This window comes from Petromyzon marinus, chromosome 11 (assembly GCF_048934315.1).
Source record: "Petromyzon marinus isolate PM22_M1 ecotype Great Lakes invasive population chromosome 11, UKy_Petmar_22M1.pri1.0, whole genome shotgun sequence".
Classification (NCBI taxonomy): Eukaryota; Metazoa; Chordata; class Hyperoartia; order Petromyzontiformes; family Petromyzontidae; genus Petromyzon; species Petromyzon marinus.
In genome coordinates this window covers 14,978,708-15,000,158 of record NC_133677.1, presented here as the reverse complement: position 1 = coordinate 15,000,158, position 21,451 = coordinate 14,978,708, and the positions used below count along the sequence as shown (strand labels likewise).

Genomic DNA, 21,451 nt, shown 5'->3' with positions numbered 1-21,451 from the left:
GGAGCGTTTTGAGTAATATCAATAAAAAAGAGGTAAGATATCGTCATCCTCTCAGCCGACAAAGGCAATGCCACGGTCATCATGGACAAAAACGTGTACAATAACAAAATTCAGGACCTACTTAATGATGGTAGCTACACAAAAATTAAAAGAGTTCCCACCAACTGCATCGTTACAAAAACGAATGGGATCATCACTGATTCAGCTTCATTAACTGAACAGACTAAACGGTTTTCCTTAAAACCTTCTGCTGCTAGACCACCCAGACTCTCTGGCTGACCAAAAATCCATAAAAAAGGTACACCCTTTCGTCCCATCGTCTCTACCATTGGCTCACTCACCGACAAACTGGCCCGATATCTGTCTGAGACCTTGCAGCAATTCACTGGTAAGACCACCTCTTCTGTTCTTAACTCAGCTCACCTGGTATCATCAATTAAAGACATCTCACTGTCCCCAGGTGATTAGCTCGTTAGTTTCGATGTAGTTTCTTTGTTCACCAAAGTTCCTGTGCCCAATACCATTGCAATAATTGAAGATTTGGTCCAACAAAGATTAAATGCTGATGTTCCAGCCCTGGTGAGACGCTGCCTCACCAATACATACTTCACCTGGAGTGGAACATTCTAACAAACTGAAAGCACCCCAATGGGTTCTCCCTTATCTCCGGTTGTGGTCAACATTTTCATGGAAAAATTTGAGACGGACGCCATCCAGGTATCCACTCTACGCCCGTCCTTGTGGAAGAGGTTCGTCATCTGGGCACATGGCCGACCAGCTCGAAACCAATTCCTCAACGACATTAATTCCATACACCCCGCCATCAAATTCACCATCGAAGTGGAAAAGGATGGCAAGCTACCATTTTTTATGTTCTAATCGAAAAGAGACCAGATGGCTCAATGGGACACTGTTACAGGAATTCCACCACCATCCATCCCATAATAATTCCCTCATCAAAATTCTACACCATAGAGCTCAATGCATCTCCGAAATGATTCCTCTAGGACGATGGTACTTTGCAAGCCAACTAGCTATCAACAAAGATTCATTCACGAAGCAATCCATATATAGAGACACAGACACAATTTCCACCGAGACGACGGTTATAAACTCAGCAATCATTGGAATGATGTCATGAACCACTTTGGGTCATGACTTGATTTGTGGTTTCTTGTCAACCTCTACCGTCATCAGTGTGGATATGTGGAGTGAGGTGCAATGCCCCCCCCATCTCTTTCCCCCTCTCTCCCCCTATCTCTACCCCCCCCTATCTCTATCCCCTCCCCCCATTGTCTAACACACTTGGACTGCGCCCCTCGCCTTCAGCTCCACCTCTATCTCGCGCTTTACTTCTACCTCTCGTGCTTTACTCCTACATTGGCACTGGCTGCCCCGCCCATGCTGTTTACGCCGCACAGCTTTCCTTGGTGCTGCCTCGCAACTCTCGTCCCCCGCCCACTCGCTTTGGAAGCCTTTATTATAAGCAGTTGCATTTGGAGGCTTGCCCCCTTTTTTCTCTCCACCTGATGAAGACCGCTTGTGTTGCGATCGAAACGCTGTGGTGTTTTTGTTTTTATTTATTATTTATTTTAATTGTAATTTTATTTCATTTTTACTTCCTATCTATGTGACTTTACCGAAAGAACCAAGAATATGAATTCCTACAGTCACGAAATTTGAAGTAAACATTTTACTGGACCTTGAGTTGAGGCTTAAACAGGGAGAGAAGGAAGCCGTGCGGACAACCAGATAGTGGTTTCAGACAACACGAGCAACTAAAAAAAATTTACCCTCCCAATGAGCAGGACATGTGGGGGATTGGAAGGCAGTGGTTACTGAAGCAGAGCAGTCAGAGGTGATGTGAGATGAGGTGAGAGGAGGGGGCTAATGAATTAACACATGTATTAGTTCTCGTGGTGTAGTGGATAACACGGGTGCCCCTGGAGCTGGCGACCTGGGTTCAAATTGCCGAGTAAACTTCCAGGTCACTCTTGCAAGTGAGAATATTCTTGTCTCTGGAGTTCTCATCTGGCTTAACAAAATAAGACTCGGCACTTGAAGGGTTTCACTTCAACAGGGAGCGTTCTACCACTGGTTCTCGTGTGTCCCGTGAGCCCATAGCGTCAAGCCCTCGCGCTCTCACGGACACGCTCACTCTCTCACTCCCTACCCGCTGGAAGAACGAGGAGAACTCTTGGGTGGAGGAGGTGGCCTTGTTGCGCAGGGCGATCTCCCCGACTGTGTCCTGTAGGAACCGCGCCATCTCCAGCTTCACCCGCAGCTGTTGCTGCAGGCGCTCCTCCTGCACGGAACAACGACACCCATTACACACAAAGTCACACAAAGCACACACAAAACACACAAATGTACCAAGTCACTGGTAACAAAGCTGAGTCAATCAACTCCCGACACTTGAGAGCCCACACGGTTGATCAGATTTTTGTCCAGATTCTTAGCAGTGCCAGCCCAGCATTCTGAGCCTCTGAGGTATTGGGCCGCTGATATTCTCCTCTCACTGTCATTGGAACCTGCCAAAGTGTTTGCAATTATCGTTATCATTAAAAGAGATTAAGAAAACAGATAGCATCTCCAACATTAACCCAGTAGTGTCAGGGTCAGTGCCACCATAATCAACAAAAACAGAGACAACAATGTTGTGATGTGTAAGAATGCGACGCAATGAAAATAAATGCTAATCATTTCTCAACTGATAAAGGTAAAAGTGGCTGGCAGAGGCCAGATGGCTGCCACGGTGAAAGCTCGCTAAGCCGGCACGGCAAAGACAGCGGGGTAAACATCCACGTTCACCTGCGTGACGAATCACTGAACAGAAAAATCACTAAGATACATTTGGTTTTAAAGAGTAATTTGGCATACTGAGGCTACTGAAGGGAAGAAGAGTTTAGTGGCATCTTCTGGGGCCGTTGTCCGACATAGGCCCACATCACGCTGTTGGTTATAAGATCTTCGAATAAAAATGTCAATCTCATGCGAGCATGATTCCCACAGCATGAAAGTTCGACAAATCTGAGAAAAAAAGTGAGTGGTGAAGGTTCTGGCATAGATGTCTGTGTAGTGAGCAGGCTCTCCAAATAAAGTGGTTTTGCTCAATGTCATCTCAGGGGGCCTAACAGGGCCTACTGCGCGGACGCTATCAGATCAGCGGCTACAGCAGCAGCAGGGGGAGAGGGGGACAAAGCTGTGAGTGGGGGGAGCTGGGCGTGGGTGCCACCTTCTTGGAGAGGGTCTCGAACGTGGAGGGCAGCATGTTGGGGAAGAGCTTGAGGAAGACGGGTAGCAGGAACTCCATGAAGGGCACGATGATGAACACGAGGAAGGGCAGCAGGCGGAAGAGGTCTGCACACGTCCGCAGCAGCTGCCAGGCAGAACATAGTGAGAACACGGGGCTTGTCTTGACCAGCCATGAACTAAAATAGATTGGTACATGCGTCTAATTGCGCGCACACCCAAGACATTATTGGAAATTCAGGAACGCCGCCGCACTCGGCTGGGCGCTTGCACCCATCCCGCCGCAGCGTGCGTGCGAGGGAGGGAGACGCTGGTGGAGGACCCACCTGCCGGCGCTCCCTGCGGTTGAGCTGGCTGCCGTGCAGGATCTGCCAGACTATGCGCGCGGCAACGCGCGTGTCGATGCCGAGCAAGCGGAAGCCATGGTAGTAGTGCCGCAGCTCGGCGACAACGCGGGCCCCAAGGTGGCGAAGCTTCATCAGCGCGGCCGGGCCCGGCTGCCGCGGAGGCGCCACGGCCTTCTGTTCCCCTGGGCTGGCCTTGGTGCCCGGCGGCTCCGGCAGCAGGCGCGGCGCAGTGGTGTGCACGCCTCGCACCACTGTCTGTTGGAACGCCAAGGTGGTGAGATGTTAACTACCTTGCCTGGTATACAGGAGGTTGAGGGTTCGACCCCAACCCTGACGATACCTGTATATTTGGAGTTTGCATGTTCTCCCCATGGTTGTGTGGATTTTTCTCCAGGTCCTCCGGTTTTTCCCTCCACATTTATAATCGACATTTATTCAGAGTATTTGGCTGCTAGAAATGTTGTTGAGCTAAGTCACCTCTGAAAAAGAGCTGTATAGCTCAGTGGGCTTTAACTGGTAAAATAAAAAATAGTTTCTGTTCGTTTAGTTTGTTGAGTTTCAAGTCTAGTTTGTTTAACCGGTGAGAGATTAACAGACCAGGATGATTCTTATTTGCAAGAGTTACCTGGAAAACCAAAATGATAAAAGCAATAACATGAAAACTTGAACAACAATTACATGAATATAAATCAGACCAAATATAGGAATAGGTTTTACCCTTTTAACTGGCACAAAACTGACACCTTTATTCAAGGCATCATGTTTGCAATAACCACAACACAAGCAGTCAAAATGCAAACAAAAAAGACAACTCTGATAATAATATGCACTGTCCTTGAATTTGATTGGTCCACAGCCGAGACAGCTTTTCTTAGAGCCTAGTCTCCATTGGTGTTGGACCAGAAGATGCCAAAAGGCGTACAACTCAAAAACAGCGCACTATCAGAGTATTGAGGGCTCGGGGTGAGCATGTACATTATGAGACCTCCTTTGCCAGTAACAAGATATAGGAATAGGTTTTACCCTTTTAACTGGCACAAAAACTGGCAAAGGAGGTCTCATAATGTACATGCTCACCCCGAGCCGTCAATACTTTGGCGTCTTCTGGTCCAACACCAATGGAGACTAGGCTCTAAGAAAAGCTGTCTCGGGTGTGGACCAATCAAATTCAAGGACAGTGCATATTATTATCAGAGTTGTCTTTTTTGTTTGCATTTTGACTGCTTGTGTTGTGGTTATTGCAAACATGATGCCTTGAATAAAGGTGTCAGTTTTTGTGCAAGTTAAAAGGGTAAAACCTATTCCTATATCTTGTTACTGGCAAAGGAGGTCTCATAATGTACATGCTCACCCCGAGCCCTCAATACTCTGATAGTGCGCTGTTTTTGAGTTGTACGCCTTTTGGCGTCTTCTGGTCCAACACCAATGGAGACTAGGCTCTAAGAAAAGCTGTCTCGGCTGTGGACCAATCAAATTCAAGGACAGTGCATATTATTATCAGAGTTGTCTTTTTTGTTTGCATTTTGACTGCTTGTGTTGTGGTTATTGCAAACATGATGCCTTGAATAAAGGTGTCAGTTTTTGTGCAAGTTAAAAGGGTAAAACCTATTCCTATATCTTGTTACTGGCAAAGGAGGTCTCATAATGTACATGCTCACCCCGAGCCCTCAATACTCTGATAGTGCGCTGTTTTTGAGTTGTACGCCTTTTGGCGTCTTCTGGTCCAACACCAATGGAGACTAGGCTCTAAGAAAAAATGTCTCGGGTGTGGACCAATCAAATTCAAGGACAGTGCATATTATTATCAGAGTTGTCTTTTTTGTTTGCATTTTGACTGCTTGTGTTGTGGTTATTGCAAACATGATGCCTTGAATAAAGGTGTCAGTTTTTGTGCCAGTTAAAAGGGTAAAACCTATTCCTATATCTTGTTACTGGCAAAGGAGGTCTCATAATAAATCAGACCAAAATAAACCAAATAATAATCAGAGCTAAAAAAATAATCGGGGCTGGCATTACAGGCATCATGAACGTCTGAAGCGTTATGTGCGTTGCAGATGTTCGCATAACAGTCATTCAAGTTACACGTATTTCGCTTGTTGAAGCCATGACAGGCATTAAAGCCAATTGCTATTGATGTTGCCAGGCAGTACAGCTGTTAGAGACATCAGTCGTTCCAGGAGTTACATACATTACATTCATTACAGATGTCAATGCAGATGTTCTGAACATTACAGATCCTAAAAGTATTACATGTTTTTCAGACATTACAGATTCTACAGGTTTTACGGCGAATACAGACATCATGTGCGTGCCACCAGGCCTGGTCTACATTGTCCTGTTTCTGTCCTGACAGATGAAGGGTTTATGGAAGTGTATTTGCGTTTCAAGTTCTATTAGTTTCGATATACCAATCAAAACCAATCGCGGCTCAGGGCTTCATGCTGAGAAGGGAATAGAGTTCGCCTTGAGTTTCCAGTCTCAGTTGCAATAGCAACTGGAAAGTGTGAGCAACATGCGATCAAAATGCACCAGTGCTGGGCTTCCACCAAGCCAGTCTCCTGGGAAGCTGCACAGGCCGAATCTGCTCGTTTGGAGGATGAAGCAAGTGCTAATGAAGCCACCGCCATCACATTCCAGTCACTAACCTATCCATCTGCATGGCACACATCACCTGATACTGGAAAACCCAAGGCGGAGTTTACAGCCTCCTAAACCGCAAGCCATCACCACCAGCCACTCACAGGGGCATCTACCCACAAAAGCCGCTCACCTGACAGACCCCAGCCCGGCATGGCAGTGCCAGGGTGAGCATCGTCCCGGGGCTGCCCCACGTCGAAGCGAGGCCGCATATCGCAGGGCCGCCTCCCCCAGGGCCGCTCCACTGCACGTTCGACACGCAGAAGACGGCCATGGCCGGCAGCGGCGACGCCTTGCGCAGTGCGGCACTGCTCACGCGGCTCGAGCTCCTGCACGTCACATGCAGCATCCGCACGTTTACTTCGCTAACACGCGTGCGCACACACTCATTGCTCACACTCTCACATGCGTGCACACACACGCTCACCAAAAGACAAAGACCCCCATGTAGCCTTAACAAAATGTCGGGCCAAGTGCTGTTAGCAAGCACCTATAAAGGCCGGCCTGGCACAGGACCAGGTGGGTGGCCAGCACCACGCCCGGCCGCTTTTATCTGTGGCAATGTTTACACACTGCACTCGGTACTCAATTGAGGCTGAGTCAACCTAGGGGAGGCCCAGTACCCGTTCATCTCTAAAACTCACATCCATGCACACACACACACTTACATCACACACTCACATCAATACACTCACATGCGTGCACACATTCACACGCGTACACACGTCACACATGCACATCATTCACACTCCCATACAAACACACATTCACATCACTCACACGTTTACGTCGCCAATACACATGCCGGTCACACACACTCTCCATGAGCAGCATGCTGCTGGTCAGCAGTGGACAGTCTTTAGGCAGTCGACACTGCTGTGCACTTGACTGAGCAATATCTTTTCATTTGATCGACAGAGCGAGCAAAACAACCAACCTGGATGAAGTCCTCAAGGAGGTGCAGCCGGCACAGCCATCCCACGGCAGGAGCCCTGGGGGGGGAGGACACGGCCGCCCAGCACGCACTCAGCCGCCTCTCGTGTCCACGCATGCACGTGTGAACAGATACACACCACTCACTGCCACAGGCACACATAGACACTTTTTTTATTTTACCTGGTAAGGCCCACTGAGCTACATAGCTCTTTTTCAGAAGCAACCTCACCACAAATGATAGCTCGACAAAGTGGCTTATCATGTGGAAATGTATAGCAGCCAAATACTCTAAACGCATGTTTCTAAATGAGGAGGGAAAAATCAGAGGGCCCGGGGAACAATCAACACGACCATGGGGTGAACATGCAAACATAAAATTCCACATGCATGAGGACTGTATATGACACCAAAATCCATTTGCAAAGTGGCAGTGGAGTCATCAAATAATTTGTGCCAGGCAAGGTGCACTTTGAGTCCACGTGAAGTGTTGGCTCGCTGACAGGTCACGGAACAAGCGCAGGTGTTTTAGATTAACCGAGATGACTGGCAGATGAACCACCTGTGCTCCCCACTCTCCCTACTTGCTGCATTTTAGATCCCTGGAATTCTGCAGTGAGGGAAAAAAGTATTTGATCCCCTGCTGATTTTGTACGTTTGCCCACTGACAAAGAACTGATCAGTCTATAATTTTAATGATAGGTTTATTTGAACAGTGATAGACAGAATAATAACAAAAAAAATCCGGAAAAACGCATTTCAAAAATGTGATAAATTAATTTGCATTTTAATGAGGGAAATAAGTATTTGACCCCTCTGCAAAACATGACTTAGTACTTGGTGGCAAAACCCTTGTTGGCAATCACAGAGGTCAGACGTTTCTTGTAGTTGGCCACCAGGTTTGCACACATCTCAGGAGGGATTTTGTCCCACTCCTCTTTGCAGATCTTCTCCAAGTCATTAAGGTTTCGAGGCTGACGTTTGGCAACTCGAACCTTCAGCTCCCTCCACAGATTTTCTATAGGATTAAGGTCTGGAGACTGGCTAGGCCACTCCAGGACCTTAATGTGCTTCTTCTTGAGCCACTCCTTTGTTGCCTTGGCCGTGTGTTTTTGGTCATTGTCATGCTGGAATACCCATCCACGACCCATTTTCAATGCCCTGGCTGAGGGAAGGAGGTTCTCACCCAAGATTTTACAGTACATGGCCCCATCCATCGTCCCTTTGATGCGGTGAAGTTGTCCTGTCCCCTTAGCAGAAAAACACCCCCAAAGCATAATGTTTCCACCTCCATGTTTGACGGTGGGGATGGTGTTCTTGGGTCATAGGGGGCATTCCTCCTCCTCCAAACACGGCGAGTTGAGTTGATGCCAAAGAGCTCCATTTTGGTCTCATCTGACCACAACACTTTCACCCAGTTGTGCTCTGAATCATTCAGATGTTCATTGGCAAACTTCAGACGGGCATGTATATGTGCTTTCTTGAGCAGGGGGACCTTGCGGGCGCTGCAGGATTTCAGTCCTTCACGGCGTAGTGTGTTACCAATTGTTTTCTTGGTGACTATGATCCCAGTTGCCTTGAGATCATTGACAAGATCCTCCCGTGTAGTTCTGGGCTGATTCCTCACCGTTCTCATGATCATTGCAACTCCACGAGGTGAGATCTTGCATGGAGCCCCAGGCCGAGGGAGATTGACAGTTAATTTGTGTTTCTTCCATTTGCGAATAATCGCACCAACTGTTGTCACCTTCTCACCAAGCTGCTTGGCAATGGTCTTGTAGCCCATTCCAGCCTTGTGTAGGTCTACAATCTTGTCCCTGACATCCTTGGAGAGCTCTTTGGTCTTGGCCATGGTGGAGAGTTTGGAATCTGATTGATTGCTTCTGTGGACAGGTGTCTTTTATACAGGTAACAAGCTGAGATGAGGAGCACTCCCTTTAAGAGTGTGCTCCTAATCTCAGCTCGTTACCTGTATAAAAGACAACTGGGAGCCAGAAATCTTTCTGATTGAGAGGGGGTCAAATACTTATTTCCCTCACTAAAATGCCAATCAATTTATAGCATTTTTGACATGCGTTTTTCTGTATTTTGTTGTTGTTATTCTGTCTCTCACTGTTCAAATAAACCTACCATTTATAAATTGATAATTTCTTTGTCAGTGGGCAAACATACAAAATCAGCAGGGGATCAAATACTTTTTTCCCTCACTGTACATGGTTGCCTCCAACTGCCCAGCAGCATCGTCCTTCACGAGCCTCCTCCACAGAGGCCGATCTTGACACCACTGGTACCAGTCATCGGCAAGTCCACTCAGTTCCGCATCCTCCGATACCACATCACTCCATCTCTTCTCGAGCCCGAGCCATGGCTGTTAGACCACATCTGTCCGAGGCATCGTGGTGGCGAGATGTTATCTCCCTTGCCTGGCGTGCAAGGGGTTGTGGGTTCGACCCTGACGATGCCTATATATTTGGAGTTTACGTGTTCTCTCTCCCCGTGATTGCGTAAACTTTTCTCTGGGTCTTCCAGTCTTGCCCTCCATATTTAGAAACATGCGTTTAGATTATCTGGCTACTATAAATGCCCATATATGATGATATAAGCCACTGCTTCACCTGATAAATAAAATAGTTTAGAAAAAAAACACAAGCTGCTTGGGCAGCCATACCTGCCGGAGAAGATCACTGATGGGACTGTATGCAGATATTTTAAGGATCTGTAAGCTCCTCATACAATCCTCTCGAGCTAGACCAAGGATGGATTATATGCAGGCCAGTCGGAATGTTTAAAACTGACGCAGGTGTTTTGTACATGGGTCTACAAATTGTAAGCGTAGAAAAGTGGCCATTGTGTCCGAGATGACCTGGAGCTTTGTGTGAGGTGACAGTCTAAGCAGCTTCCACAGATCCAACCACGAATTGGAACCTGTGACAATTGAAATTAGAATGGAGCGATCTGATCGCATTTTCACTCGCTCGGAGGCTGAACAAGAAACATTTGCATTCTAACTAATCGACTCAAGCATATAATCTCATTGGACATGGACTCCAATGAAATGCAAAGAGCTTTGCTGTAAATTTTGATTTAAAACTTTCGTGACTGCAGTAATTAATATTCTTAGCTCTTTCGGTAAAGTCACGTTGAAGGGAAACAATAAAATAATAAAATATATATAAAACAATAAAAATTCTCACGACGTTTCGACCATAACACATGATGACAACCGTTTGTGTTAAGGTCGAAACGTCGTGAGAATTTTTATTGTTTTATATATTTTATTATTTTATTGTTTCCCTTCAACGTGACTTTACCGAAAGAGCTAAGAATATGAATATAGCTTTGCTGTAATCTGTGAAGATGTTTAACTCCATGCATTCCCACGCATGTATCTACATCACTGGGCTTAGCGCAACCAACCAACCTTGTCAACGCACATTCTGGTTCCAGGGAATCTACATTTGTCAATTTTCACTAATTTCGGTATGAGTAGTAGCTTACTAATTATCCTTCAGGGTCAATAAAATAGCTACTACTTTGTGGGTTGTCAAAGGGCAATTCCTTTGAAGAAACTGGGCCCCTGCCATGAAAATGCAGAATTTCCACCACTGGTTCAGGGCCACCAACGGAGATGAGTGCCACCCCGTTGCTTGACAGCTGTGAATTCCACGTGGCTTGCACACGGCTACAAATATCACTGGGACATTGTGCGCAATGACGACGGTGTCTCAATAAACGAGCTGCCCTCTACACGACACCGGTTGCAGATAAATGGGTACATGATCACATGCAAGGCAGCATCTCACCATCAGCAAGGACAGCCCTGAATAAATGACAAAACGTCGGCATGCAACTGCTACCACAGCCACACGACAAACAAAAAACACAGGAGAGAAATGTCATTCAAATCCTTTAAATTACTGGAACTCTGTGACCTGGTTATTGTGCAATGGCTAATTGTAAAACTGTGAATGTGGAACACTGTGCCACAGTCATTCCTATTGAAGGAATTCATATTGAAGGAATGTCTCTGCCTTTGAACTACTGCTGAGGGCATTATTTAACACAAGAGTGTTCATCACCAAATAATGAGGTTCCTAGGCTCTTACAGAAGGAAATGTACTGTTAATAATGCTCACCGCTCACCTTAAATCTCACACACGTCAATACCTTACATAAGCGTCCTTCTCCACTGTGGTTCAGACTGGGCCACAGTGCACAATCCTCTACGTGGGTGTTGTGTGTGCACGAGTAGCCATGTGAAACGGTGGCCATATCAGCTACCCAAGTCTCTTTTACGTGGTGACAGATCATTGAAGCGTGACCATTAAACTTTTAAGACTCGGAATATCAAGAGACACAAGGGAGTATCGCCGTTATGTTCACTGTCATTTAGTCAGCGGTAATTACGCCATCACACGGCCAAAGTAGCACTATGGTTAAGAGGTTGACTCAATCAGATTTAAAATGCCAGTTTAAGGTCAAATAAGCTCATCATCCCTGAGGAATCAATAAAATAACTGTCTCTGTGTGAGAAGTCAAGAGAAGTGATTTGACGATTTTATTATAGTCGTTAAAATCTTTCAATTATTTTTAACGTTGCATTCACTGAAATCGGTATTTTTTTCGAACCATCTACGTGACTTTACCGAAAGACCCAAAGAATATGGTATCAATATATTTTCAATCGATGCTTCTACCATTACACTGAAACTCCTGTCAACTGTAGAGAAGGGCCGATTCTCTAGTCTTGGATAGCGCCCTACTGGCCAAACGTGACGTGTATGCTGATGATCGAGTAATTGCTTCACATTCTGAGACCTTACTGCTGAACCTGCAATTTGTCACGTAGAGTTAGGGCCTTTCGAGCAACTACTCCAAAACAACACACTTACCCAGGTACTTTCTGTTACCAAATACACCACCTTCCACCTCTCCATACGTAATAGGGTAGGTTTGGAGAAGGTGGAGATTCTGTACCTGGGCGGGCGATGTGCTCATGGTCATCTTTGGTTGGGTGGCAGAAGTCTCAATCGATGACACTGTATAGAATCTTCCTAGCCTGTCACTCCAGCGCCTGTAGCAAACATTAAGGTTGGACAGCCTACAATCCTCCCTGCATTTATGTACTCTGAATTCTGTGAGCAGCTCACACATACTTGCAATATAGGGACGCAGTTAGATTCGTAGGTTTCTCTGCATACCCAGCCAACTCTGGTTTGGAAGAGAGGACCAAACAGGTATGGGCTGATGTGGTGCAGGAAGATGAAGAGCTGAGTGGACTTAATAGTGGCCGATACCAGTGGTTTCAATATAAGCCTCTGTAGAGGAGACAGGAATGATGCCATTGGTATCTGGCATCAGCCGCCCTCCAGCAAAAGCCGCAATAGAGGCTAATTGAGAGACAGATGACATGACAAAAAAGTCAGTGATTGGAATACAGATAGCCAGACTGAAACACAGACTGAACTACAAAGCTTTTAATATACAGCCGTGACATATGTAAAGATGAACGGACAGAGACCTTAACACATAAACGATGAAGAGAGATGTCCAGCCTGGCAGACAGCCTGAGATCTGCACAGATCCTAAAGAGTACCCAATCACAACAACCCAGGGTGCTGTCACTCACTAATCATTTCCCCACTGACACCTAACTACGCGCAGATCAACACGTCACAATGGCAATGAGCCGTCCATCAGTGGATGATTGTAAAGCACAGGCTCCTGATTGAACTCTGTGGTGACTGTGCAGCTGAGCGGATGGCACGCGATGCATTTGTCTGAAGAAGGGGCCCTCAATGTTAGTAAGAGCAACGTGACAGGGCTGATACAATCTCTCTCGCGCTACACACCACAGGCGATGTGCGCACGTGATGTGTGTCTGTATGTAATTTGTGTGTCAGTAATGTCTGATGTGCATGAACGTATGTGTTAAGTGATTATGTGATGTGCGTGTATGTGTTGTCAGTGACGTGCGTGTACGTGATGTATGTGCTGTATGTGTGTCACGCGTGTAGTGTATCTGTAGTGTGCATTGCGTGTGTGAAAAGGACATGAATGCTCCATGCATGGTGTTATATGTACTGTGTGTATAGTGTGGTGTGTGCTGTGTGCAGTGTGTGTTGTATATGTATGATGTGTGTGCAGTGTGTGCTGTGTGTAGTAGTGTGTACTGTGTGTAGTAGTGTGTACTGTGTGTAGTAGTGTGTACTGTGTGTAGTAGTGTGTGTGCTGTGTGTAGCAGTGTGTGCTGTGTGTAGTAGTGTGTGCGCTGTGTGTAACAGTGTGTGCTGTGTGTAGTAGTGTGTACTGTGTGTAGTAGTGTGTGTGCTGTGTGTAGCAGTGTGTGCTGTGTGTAGTAGTGTGTGCGCTGTGTGTAGTAGTGTGTGCGCTGTGTGTAGTAGTGTGTGCTGTGTGTAATAGTGTGTGCTGTGTGTAGTAGTGTGTGTGCTGTGTGTAGTAGTGTGCGCTGTGTGTAGTAGTGTGTGTGCTATGTGTAGTAGTGTGTGCTGTGTGTAGTAGTCTGTCTGCTGTGTGTAGTAGTGTGTGTGCTGTGTGTGCTGTGTGTAGTAGTGTGTGCTGTGTGTAGTAGTGTGTGCTGTGTGTAGTAGTGTGTGCTGTGTGTAGTAATGTGTGCTGTGTGTAGTAGTGTGTGCTGTGTGTAGTAGTGTGTGCTGTGTGTAGTAGTGTGTGCTGTGTGTAGTAGTAGTGTGTGTGCTGTGTGTAGTAGTAGTGTGTGCTGTGTGTAGTAGTGTGTGTGCTGTGTGTAGCAGTGTGTGTGCTGTGTGTAGTAGTGTATGCTGTGTGTAGTAGTGTGTGTGCTGTGTGTAGTAGTGTGTGCTGTGTGTGCTGTGTGTAGCAGTGTGTGCGTTGTGTGTAGCAGTGTGTGCTGTGTGTAGTAGTGTGTGTGCTGTGTGTAGCAGTGTGTGCTGTGTGTAGTAGTGTGTGCTGTGTGTAGTAGTGTGTAGTAGTGTGTGCTGTGTGTAGTAGTGTGTAGTAGTGTGTGCTGTGTGTAGTAGTGTGTGTGTTGTGTGTAGCAGTGTGTGTGCTGTGTGTAGTAGTGTGTGCTGTGTAGCAGTGTGTAGTAGTGTGTGCAGTGTGTAGTAGTGTGTGCTGTGTGTAGTAGTGTGTGCTGTGTGTAGCAGTGTGTGCTGTGTGTAGCAGTGTGTGTGCTGTGTGTAGCAGTGTGTGTGCTGTGTGTAGTAGTGTGTGCTGTGTGTAGTAGTGTGTGCTGTGTGTAGCAGTGTGTGTGCTGTGTGTAGCAGTGTGTGCTGTGTGTAGCAGTGTGTGTGCTGTGTGTAGCAGTGTGTGCTATGTGCAGTAGTGTGTGCTGTGTGTAGTAGTGTGTGCTGTGTGTAGTAGTGTGTGTGCTGTGTGTAGTAGTGTGTGCTGTGTGTAGTAGTGTGTGTGCTGTGTGTAGTAGTGTGTGTGCTGTGTGTAGTAGTGTGTGCTGTGTGTAGTAGTGTGTGTGCTGTGTGTAGTAGTGTGTGCACAGTGTGTAGTAGTGTGTGCTTTGTGTAGCAGTGTGTGTGCTGTGTGTAGTAGGGTGTACTGTGTGTAGTAGTGTGTGCGCTGTGTAGTAGTGTGTGTGCTGTGTAGTAGTGTGTGTGCTGTGTGTAGCAGTGTGTGCTGTGTGTAGTAGTGTGTGCTGTGTGTAGCAGTGTGTGTGCTGTGTGTAGTAGTGTGTGTGCTGTGTGTAGTAGTGTGTGTGCTGTGTAGCAGTGTGTGCTGTGTGTAGTAGTGTGTGTGCTGTGTAGCAGTGTGTGTGCTGTGTGTAGTAGTGTGTGTGCTGTGTGTAATAGTGTGTGTACTGTGTGTAGCAGTGTGTGCTGTGTGTAGCAGTGTGTGTGCTGTGTGTAGCAGTGTGTGTACTGTGTGTAGCAGTGTGTGTGCTGTGTGTAGCAGTGTGTGCTGTGTGTAGCAGTGTGTGTGCTGTGTGTAGCAGTGTGTAGTAGTGTGTGCTGTGTGTAGTAGTGTGTGCTGTGTGTAGCAGTGTGCGTGCTGTGTGTAGCAGTGTGTGTACTGTGTATAGTAGTGTGTGCTGTGTGTAGCAGTGTGTGTGCTGTGTGTAGTAGTGTGTGTGCTGTGTGTAGTGGTGTGTGTGCTGTGTAGCAGTGTGTGCTGTGTGTAGTAGTGTGTGTGCTGTGTAGCAGTGTGTGTGCTGTGTGTAGTAGTGTGTGTGCTGTGTGTAGTAGTGTGTGTACTGTGTGTAGCAGTGTGTGTGTGCTGTGTGTAGCAGTGTGTGTACTGTGTGTAGCAGTGTGTGTGCTGTGTGTAGCAGTGTGTGCTGTGTGTAGCAGTGTGTGTGCTGTGTGTAGCAGTGTGTAGTAGTGTGTGCTGTGTGTAGTAGTGTGTGCTGTGTGTAGCAGTGTGCGTGCTGTGTGTAGCAGTGTGTGTACTGTGTATAGTAGCGTGTGCTGTGTGTAGCAGTGTGTGTGCTGTGTGTAGTAGTGTGTGCTGTGTGTAGTAGTGTGTGCTGTGTGTAGTAGTGTGTGTGCTGTGTGTGGTAGTGTGTGCTGTGTGTAGTAGTGTGTGCTGTGTGTAGTAGTAGTGTGTGCTGTGTGTAGCAGTGTGTGTGCTGTGTGTAGCAGTGTGTGTACTGTGTGTAGTAGTGTGTGCTGTGTGTAGCAGTGTGTGTGCTGTGTGTAGTAGTGTGTGCTGTGTGTAGTAGTGTGTGCTGTGTGTAGTAGTGTGTGTGCTGTGTGTGGTAGTGTGTGCTGTGTGTAGTAGTGTGTGTGCTGTGTGTAGTAGTGTGTGTGCTGTGTTAATAGTGTGTGCTGTGTGTAGCAGTGTGTGTACTGTGTGTAGTAGTGTGTGCTGTGTGTAGTAGTGTGCTGTGTGTAGTAGTGTGTGCTGTGTGTAGCAGTGTGTGTGCTGTGTGTAGTAGTGTGTGCTGTGTGTAGCAGTGTGTGCTGTGTGTAGCAGTGTGTGTGCTGTGTGTAGCAGTGTGTGTGCTGTGTAGTAGAGTGTGTGCTCTGTGTAGTAGTGTGTGCTGTGTGTAGTAGTGTGTGTGTGCTGTGTGTAGTAGTGTGTGCTGTGTGTAGCAGTGTGTGTACTGTGTGTAGCAGTGTGTGTGCTGTGTGTAGCAGTGTGTGCTGTGTGTAGTAGTGCGTGTGCTGTGTGTAGCAGTGTGTGTGCTGTGTGTAGTAGTGTGTGTGCTGTGTGTAGCAGTATGTGTGCTGTGTGTAGCAGTGTGTGTGTGCTGTGTGTAGCAGTGTGTGTGCTGTGTGTAGCAGTGTGTGTGTGCTGTGTGTAGCAGTGTGTGTGCTGTGTGTAGCAGTATGTTTGCTGTGTGTAGCAGTGTGTGTGTGCTGTGTGTAGTAGTGTGTGTGTGCTGTGTGTAGCAGTGTGTGTGCTGTGTGTGTAGCAGTGTGTGTGCTGTGTGTAGCAGTGTGTGCTGTGTGTAGTAGTGTGTGTGCTGTGTGTAGCAGTGTTTGTGCTGTGTGTAGCAGTGTGTGTGTGCTGTGTGTAGTAGTGTGTGTGTGTGCTGTGTGTAGCAGTGTGTGTGCTGTGTGTGTAGCAGTGTGTGTGCTGTGTGTGCTGTGTGTAGCAGTGTGTGCTGTGTGTAGCAGTGTGTGTGTGTGCTGTGTGTAGTAGTGTGTGTGCTGTGTGTAGCAGTGTATGTGCTGTGTGTAGCAGTGTGTGTGTGTGCTGTGTGTAGTAGTGTGTGTGCTGTGTGTAGCAGTGTGTGTGCTGTGTGTAGCAGTGTGTGTGTGTGCTGTGTGTAGTAGTGTGTGTGTGCTGTGTGTAGTAGTGTGTGTGTGCTGTGTGTGCTGTGTGTGTGTGCTGTGTGTGCTGTGTGTGTGTGCTGTGTGTAGTAGTGTGTGTAGTAGTGTGTGTGTAGTAGTGTGTGTAGTAGTGTGTGTGTGCTGTGTGTGCTGTGTGTGTGTGCTGTGTGTGCTGTGTGTGTGTGCTGTGTGTAGTAGTGTGTGTGTGCTGTGTGTGCAGTGTGTGTGTGCTGTGTGTAGTAGTGTGTGTGCTGTGTAGTAGTGTGTGTGCTGTGTGTAGCAGTGTGTGTGTGTGCTGTGTGTAGTAGTGTGTGTAGTAGTGTGTGTGCGATGCTACTCACCTCGGTCGCCTCCTCTCACCAAGAAATTCCTCCGGAGAGGCCGAGCGCCGCTCAACAGGACCACGGACATGGCACTGAATGGTGGGACACAGACACCACTCGCTCGCCCTCCTCTCACTCAACCACCACTACGAGTCAACCAACACTCATTCACCACCACTCAAGAGACACTCGCCCACTCACCGCCCACTCACCACTCACTCACCACTGGCTCCCCACCCAGCACTCACCACTCACTCACTCACCACCACCACGACCCTCACACTCGCACCTCACCCAAACTCCTCCTCTCCTGATGATGCCGTTCGCGTGAGCGGCCGAGTGACTTCACTCGTGTCGTGGTGGAGAAACTACTCAATGATGTCATGTTACCTGGCACGGTAGCCAGATTGTGGGTGTGACGTCGCGCGCGTCAGCTTGTCGTCACAGGATGTCACGACCCAAACCAACTTTCCCCGCAGTGACGTCATTAAGTGTGGAATTCAAAATCAGTGCCAGTCAACATTCCACCCTCCCCTTCACCCTCCCCCCTCCCCTTCACACTCCTCCCTCTACATCACACTCCCCCCTCCCCATCACACTCCCCCCCCTCCCCATTCCATCACACTCCCCTTCTACATCACACTCCCCCCTCCCCTTCACACTCCCCCCTCCCCATCACACTCCCCCCCTCCCCATCACACTCCCCCTTCCCCTTCACACTCCCCCTCCCCATCACCCTCCCCCCTCCCCATCACACTCCCCCCTCCCCATCACACTCCCCCCCGACACCATCACACTCCCCATCACACTCTCCCCTCCCCATCACACTCCCCCCTCCACATCACACTCCCCCCTCTACATCACACTCCCCCCTCTACATCACACTCCCCCCTCTACATCACACTCCCCCTCCCCATCACACTCCCCCCTCTACATCACACTCCCCCTCTACATCACACTCCCCATCACACTCCCCCTCTACATCACACTCCCCATCACACTCACCCCTCCCCATCACACTCCCCATCACACTCACCCCTCCCCATCACACTCCCCCTCCCCATCACACTCCCCATCACACTCACCCCTCCCCATCACACTCCCCCTCTACATCACACTCCCCATCACACTCCCCCTCTACATCACACTCCCCCTCTACATCACACTCCCCATCACACCCCCCCTCTACATCACACTCCCCCTCTACATCACACTCCCCCCTCCCCTTCACACTCCCCATCACACTCCCCCTCTACATCACACTCCCCATCACACTCCCCCTCTACATCACACTCCCCCTCCCCATTACACTCCCCCCTCTACATCACACTCCCCATCACACTCCCCCTCTACATCACACTCCCCATCACACTCCCCCCTCCCCATCACACTCCCCCTCTACATCACACTCCCCATCACACTCCCCCCTCTACATCACACTCCCCATCACACTCCCCCCTCCCCATCACACTCCCCCTCTACATCACACTCCCCCTCTACATCACACTCCCCATTACACTCCCCCCTCTACATCACACTCCCCCTTTACATCACACTCCCCCCTCCCCTTCACACTCCCCATCACACTCCCCCTCTACATCACACTCCCCCTCCCCATCACACTCCCCCCTCTACATCACACTCCCCCTCTACATCACACTCCCCATCACACTCCCCCTCTGCATCACACTCCCCATCACACTCACCCCTCCCCATCACACTCCCCATCACACTCACCCCTCCCCATCACACTCCCCCTCTACATCACACTCCCCATCACACTCCCCCTCTACATCACACTCCCCCTCTACATCACACTCCCCCCTCCCCTTCACACTCCCCATCACACTCCCCCTCTACATCACACTCCCCATCACACTCCCCCTCTACATCACACTCCCCCTCCCCATCACACTCCCCCCTCTACATCACACTCCCCATCACACTCCCCCTCTACATCACACTCCCCATCACACTCCCCCCTCCCCATCACACTCCCCCTCTACATCACACTCCCCATCACACTCCCCCTCTACATCACACTCCCCCCTCTGCATCACACTCCCCATCACACTCCCCCCTCTGCATCACACTCCCCATCACACTCCCCCCTCCACATCACACTCCCCCCTCTACATCACACTCCCCATCACACTCCCCCTCTACATCACACTCCCCCTCTACATCACACTCACCCCTCCCCATCACACTCCCCCTCTACATCACACTCCCCCTCTACATCACACTCCCCATCACACTCCACATCACACTCCCCCTCTACATCACACTCCCCCTCCCCATCACACTCCCCCTCCACATCACACTCCCCATCACACTCCCCCTCCACATCACACTCCCCATCACACTCCCCTTCCACATCACACTCCCCCTCTACATCACACTCCCCCTCTACATCACACTCCCCATCACACTCCCCCTCTACATCACACTCCCCATCACACTCCCCCTCTACATCACACTGCCCCCCGACACCATCACACTCGCCGCATGGCAGGCCCACATGTGGCAATGTCGGAGAGCCTCACGCTCTGTCCTGCAGTCCGCGTGAACTGGGCTCAGTTCTCCATAGCACAACACTGCAGTGGTAACGAGAACGTTCCCTGTTGAGTCCTCGTCGAGGTAGACTCAGCCAAAACGAGTGCCCGGTGCATTGTTGTGGATTGCATCAAGTGGCGGCACAGAAAGATGGCCGTGGTCTGTGAGGATGCTCCCTCTCCCATTGCCCTTCGCGTGCGGAGCAGCAGCAGCGCGTGGCGTGTGTGATGGAGACGGGGTGTGAGTGTGTTAGAGTGTGTGTGACAGGGGGTGTACGTGTGTCTGGTGTGTACGTGTGTGATGGAGACGGGGTGTGAGTGTGTGTGACAGGGGGTGTGTACGTGTGTTAGTGTGTGACAGGGTGTGTGTGTGTGTCTGGTGTGTACGTGTGTGATGGAGACGGGGTGTGAGTGTGTGTGACAGGGGGTGTGTACGTGTGTTAGTGTGTGACAGGGTGTGAGTGTGACAGGGGGTGTGTACGTGTGTGATGGAGACGGGGTGTGAGTGTGTGTGACAGGGGGTGTGTACGTGTGTTAGTGTGACAGGGGGTGTGTACGCGTGTCTGGGTGTGTACGTGTGTGATGGAGACGGGGTGTGTGTGACAGGGGGTGTGTACGTGTGTTAGTGTGTGACAGGGTGTGTGTGTGTCTGGTGTGTACGTGTGTGATGGAAACGGGGTGTGTGTGTGACAGGGTGTGTACGTGTGTCTGGGTGTGTACGTGTGTGATGGAGACGGGGTGTGAGTGTGACAGGGGGTGTGTACGTGTGTTAGAGTGTGTGTGACAGGGGGTGTGTACGTGTGTTAGAGTGTGACAGGGGGTGTGTACGTGTGTTAGAGTGTGACAGGGGGTGTGTACGTGTGTGATGGAGACGGGGTGTGAGTGTGTGTGATAGGGTGTGTGTGTGTTAGAGTGTGTGTGACAGGGGGAGTACGTGTGTCAGGGTGTGTACGTGTGTGATGGAGACGGGGTGTGAGTGTGACAGGGGGTGTGTAAGTGTGTTAGTGTGTGACAGGGTGTGTGTGTGTCTGGTGTGTACGTGTGTGATGGAGACGGGGTGTGAGTGTGTGTGACAGGGGGTGTGTAAGTGTGTTAGAGTGTGTGTGACAGGGGGTGTGTGTGTTAGAGTGTGTGTGACAGGGGGTGTGTACGTGTGTCTGGGTGTGTACGTGTGTGATGGAGACGGGGTGTGAGTGTGTGTGACAGGGGGTGTGTACGTGTGTTAGAGTGTGTGACAGGGGGTGTGTACGTGTGTCTGGGTGTGAGTGACAGGGGGTGTACGTGTGTCAGGGTGTGTGTGTGTTAGAGTGTGTGACAGGGGGTGTGTACGTTTGTCTGGGTGAGTACGTGTGTCAGGGCGTGTGTACGTGTGTCTGGGTGTGTACGTGTGTCTGGGTGTGTGTACGTGTGTCTGGGTGTGTACGTGTGTCTGGGTGTGTGTACGTGTGTCTGGTTGTGTGTACGTGTGTCTGGGTGTGTACGTGTGTGTAAGTGTGCCAGGGTCTGTACGTGTGTGTAAGTGTGCCAGGGTCTGTGTACGTGTGTGTACGTGTGTCTGGGTGTGTACGTGTATCAGGGTGTGTACGTGTGTTAGAGTGTGTGTGTGACAGGGTGTGTGTGACAGGGTGTGTACGTGTGTCAGGGTGTGTGTGTTAGAGTGTGTGTGACAGGGTGTG

At 49.1% G+C, this 21,451-nt stretch overlaps 1 protein-coding gene across 4 annotated transcripts in view; it reads right to left on the bottom strand.

The window, feature by feature from the left end:
- The window catches only part of LETM1 (leucine zipper and EF-hand containing transmembrane protein 1), a 40,633-nt gene extending 22,998 nt beyond the window's left edge, over positions 1-17,635 (bottom strand). For 2 of the 4 annotated variants that reach the window (XM_076066245.1, XM_032951926.2), the window contains exons 1-6: positions 17,239-17,503; positions 7,174-7,228; positions 6,370-6,565; positions 3,579-3,854; positions 3,236-3,379; positions 2,174-2,305 (exon numbers count right to left, since the gene is read on the bottom strand). In XM_076066245.1, coding sequence (XP_075922360.1) covers positions 2,174-2,305; positions 3,236-3,379; positions 3,579-3,854; positions 6,370-6,565; positions 7,174-7,228; positions 17,239-17,308 — 873 coding nt within the window. In that variant the 5' untranslated portion in view covers positions 17,309-17,503. The other 2 variants (XM_032951922.2, XM_032951923.2) reach the window with 2 other exon arrangements.
- Between the last annotated feature and the right edge of the window lie 3,816 nt (positions 17,636-21,451).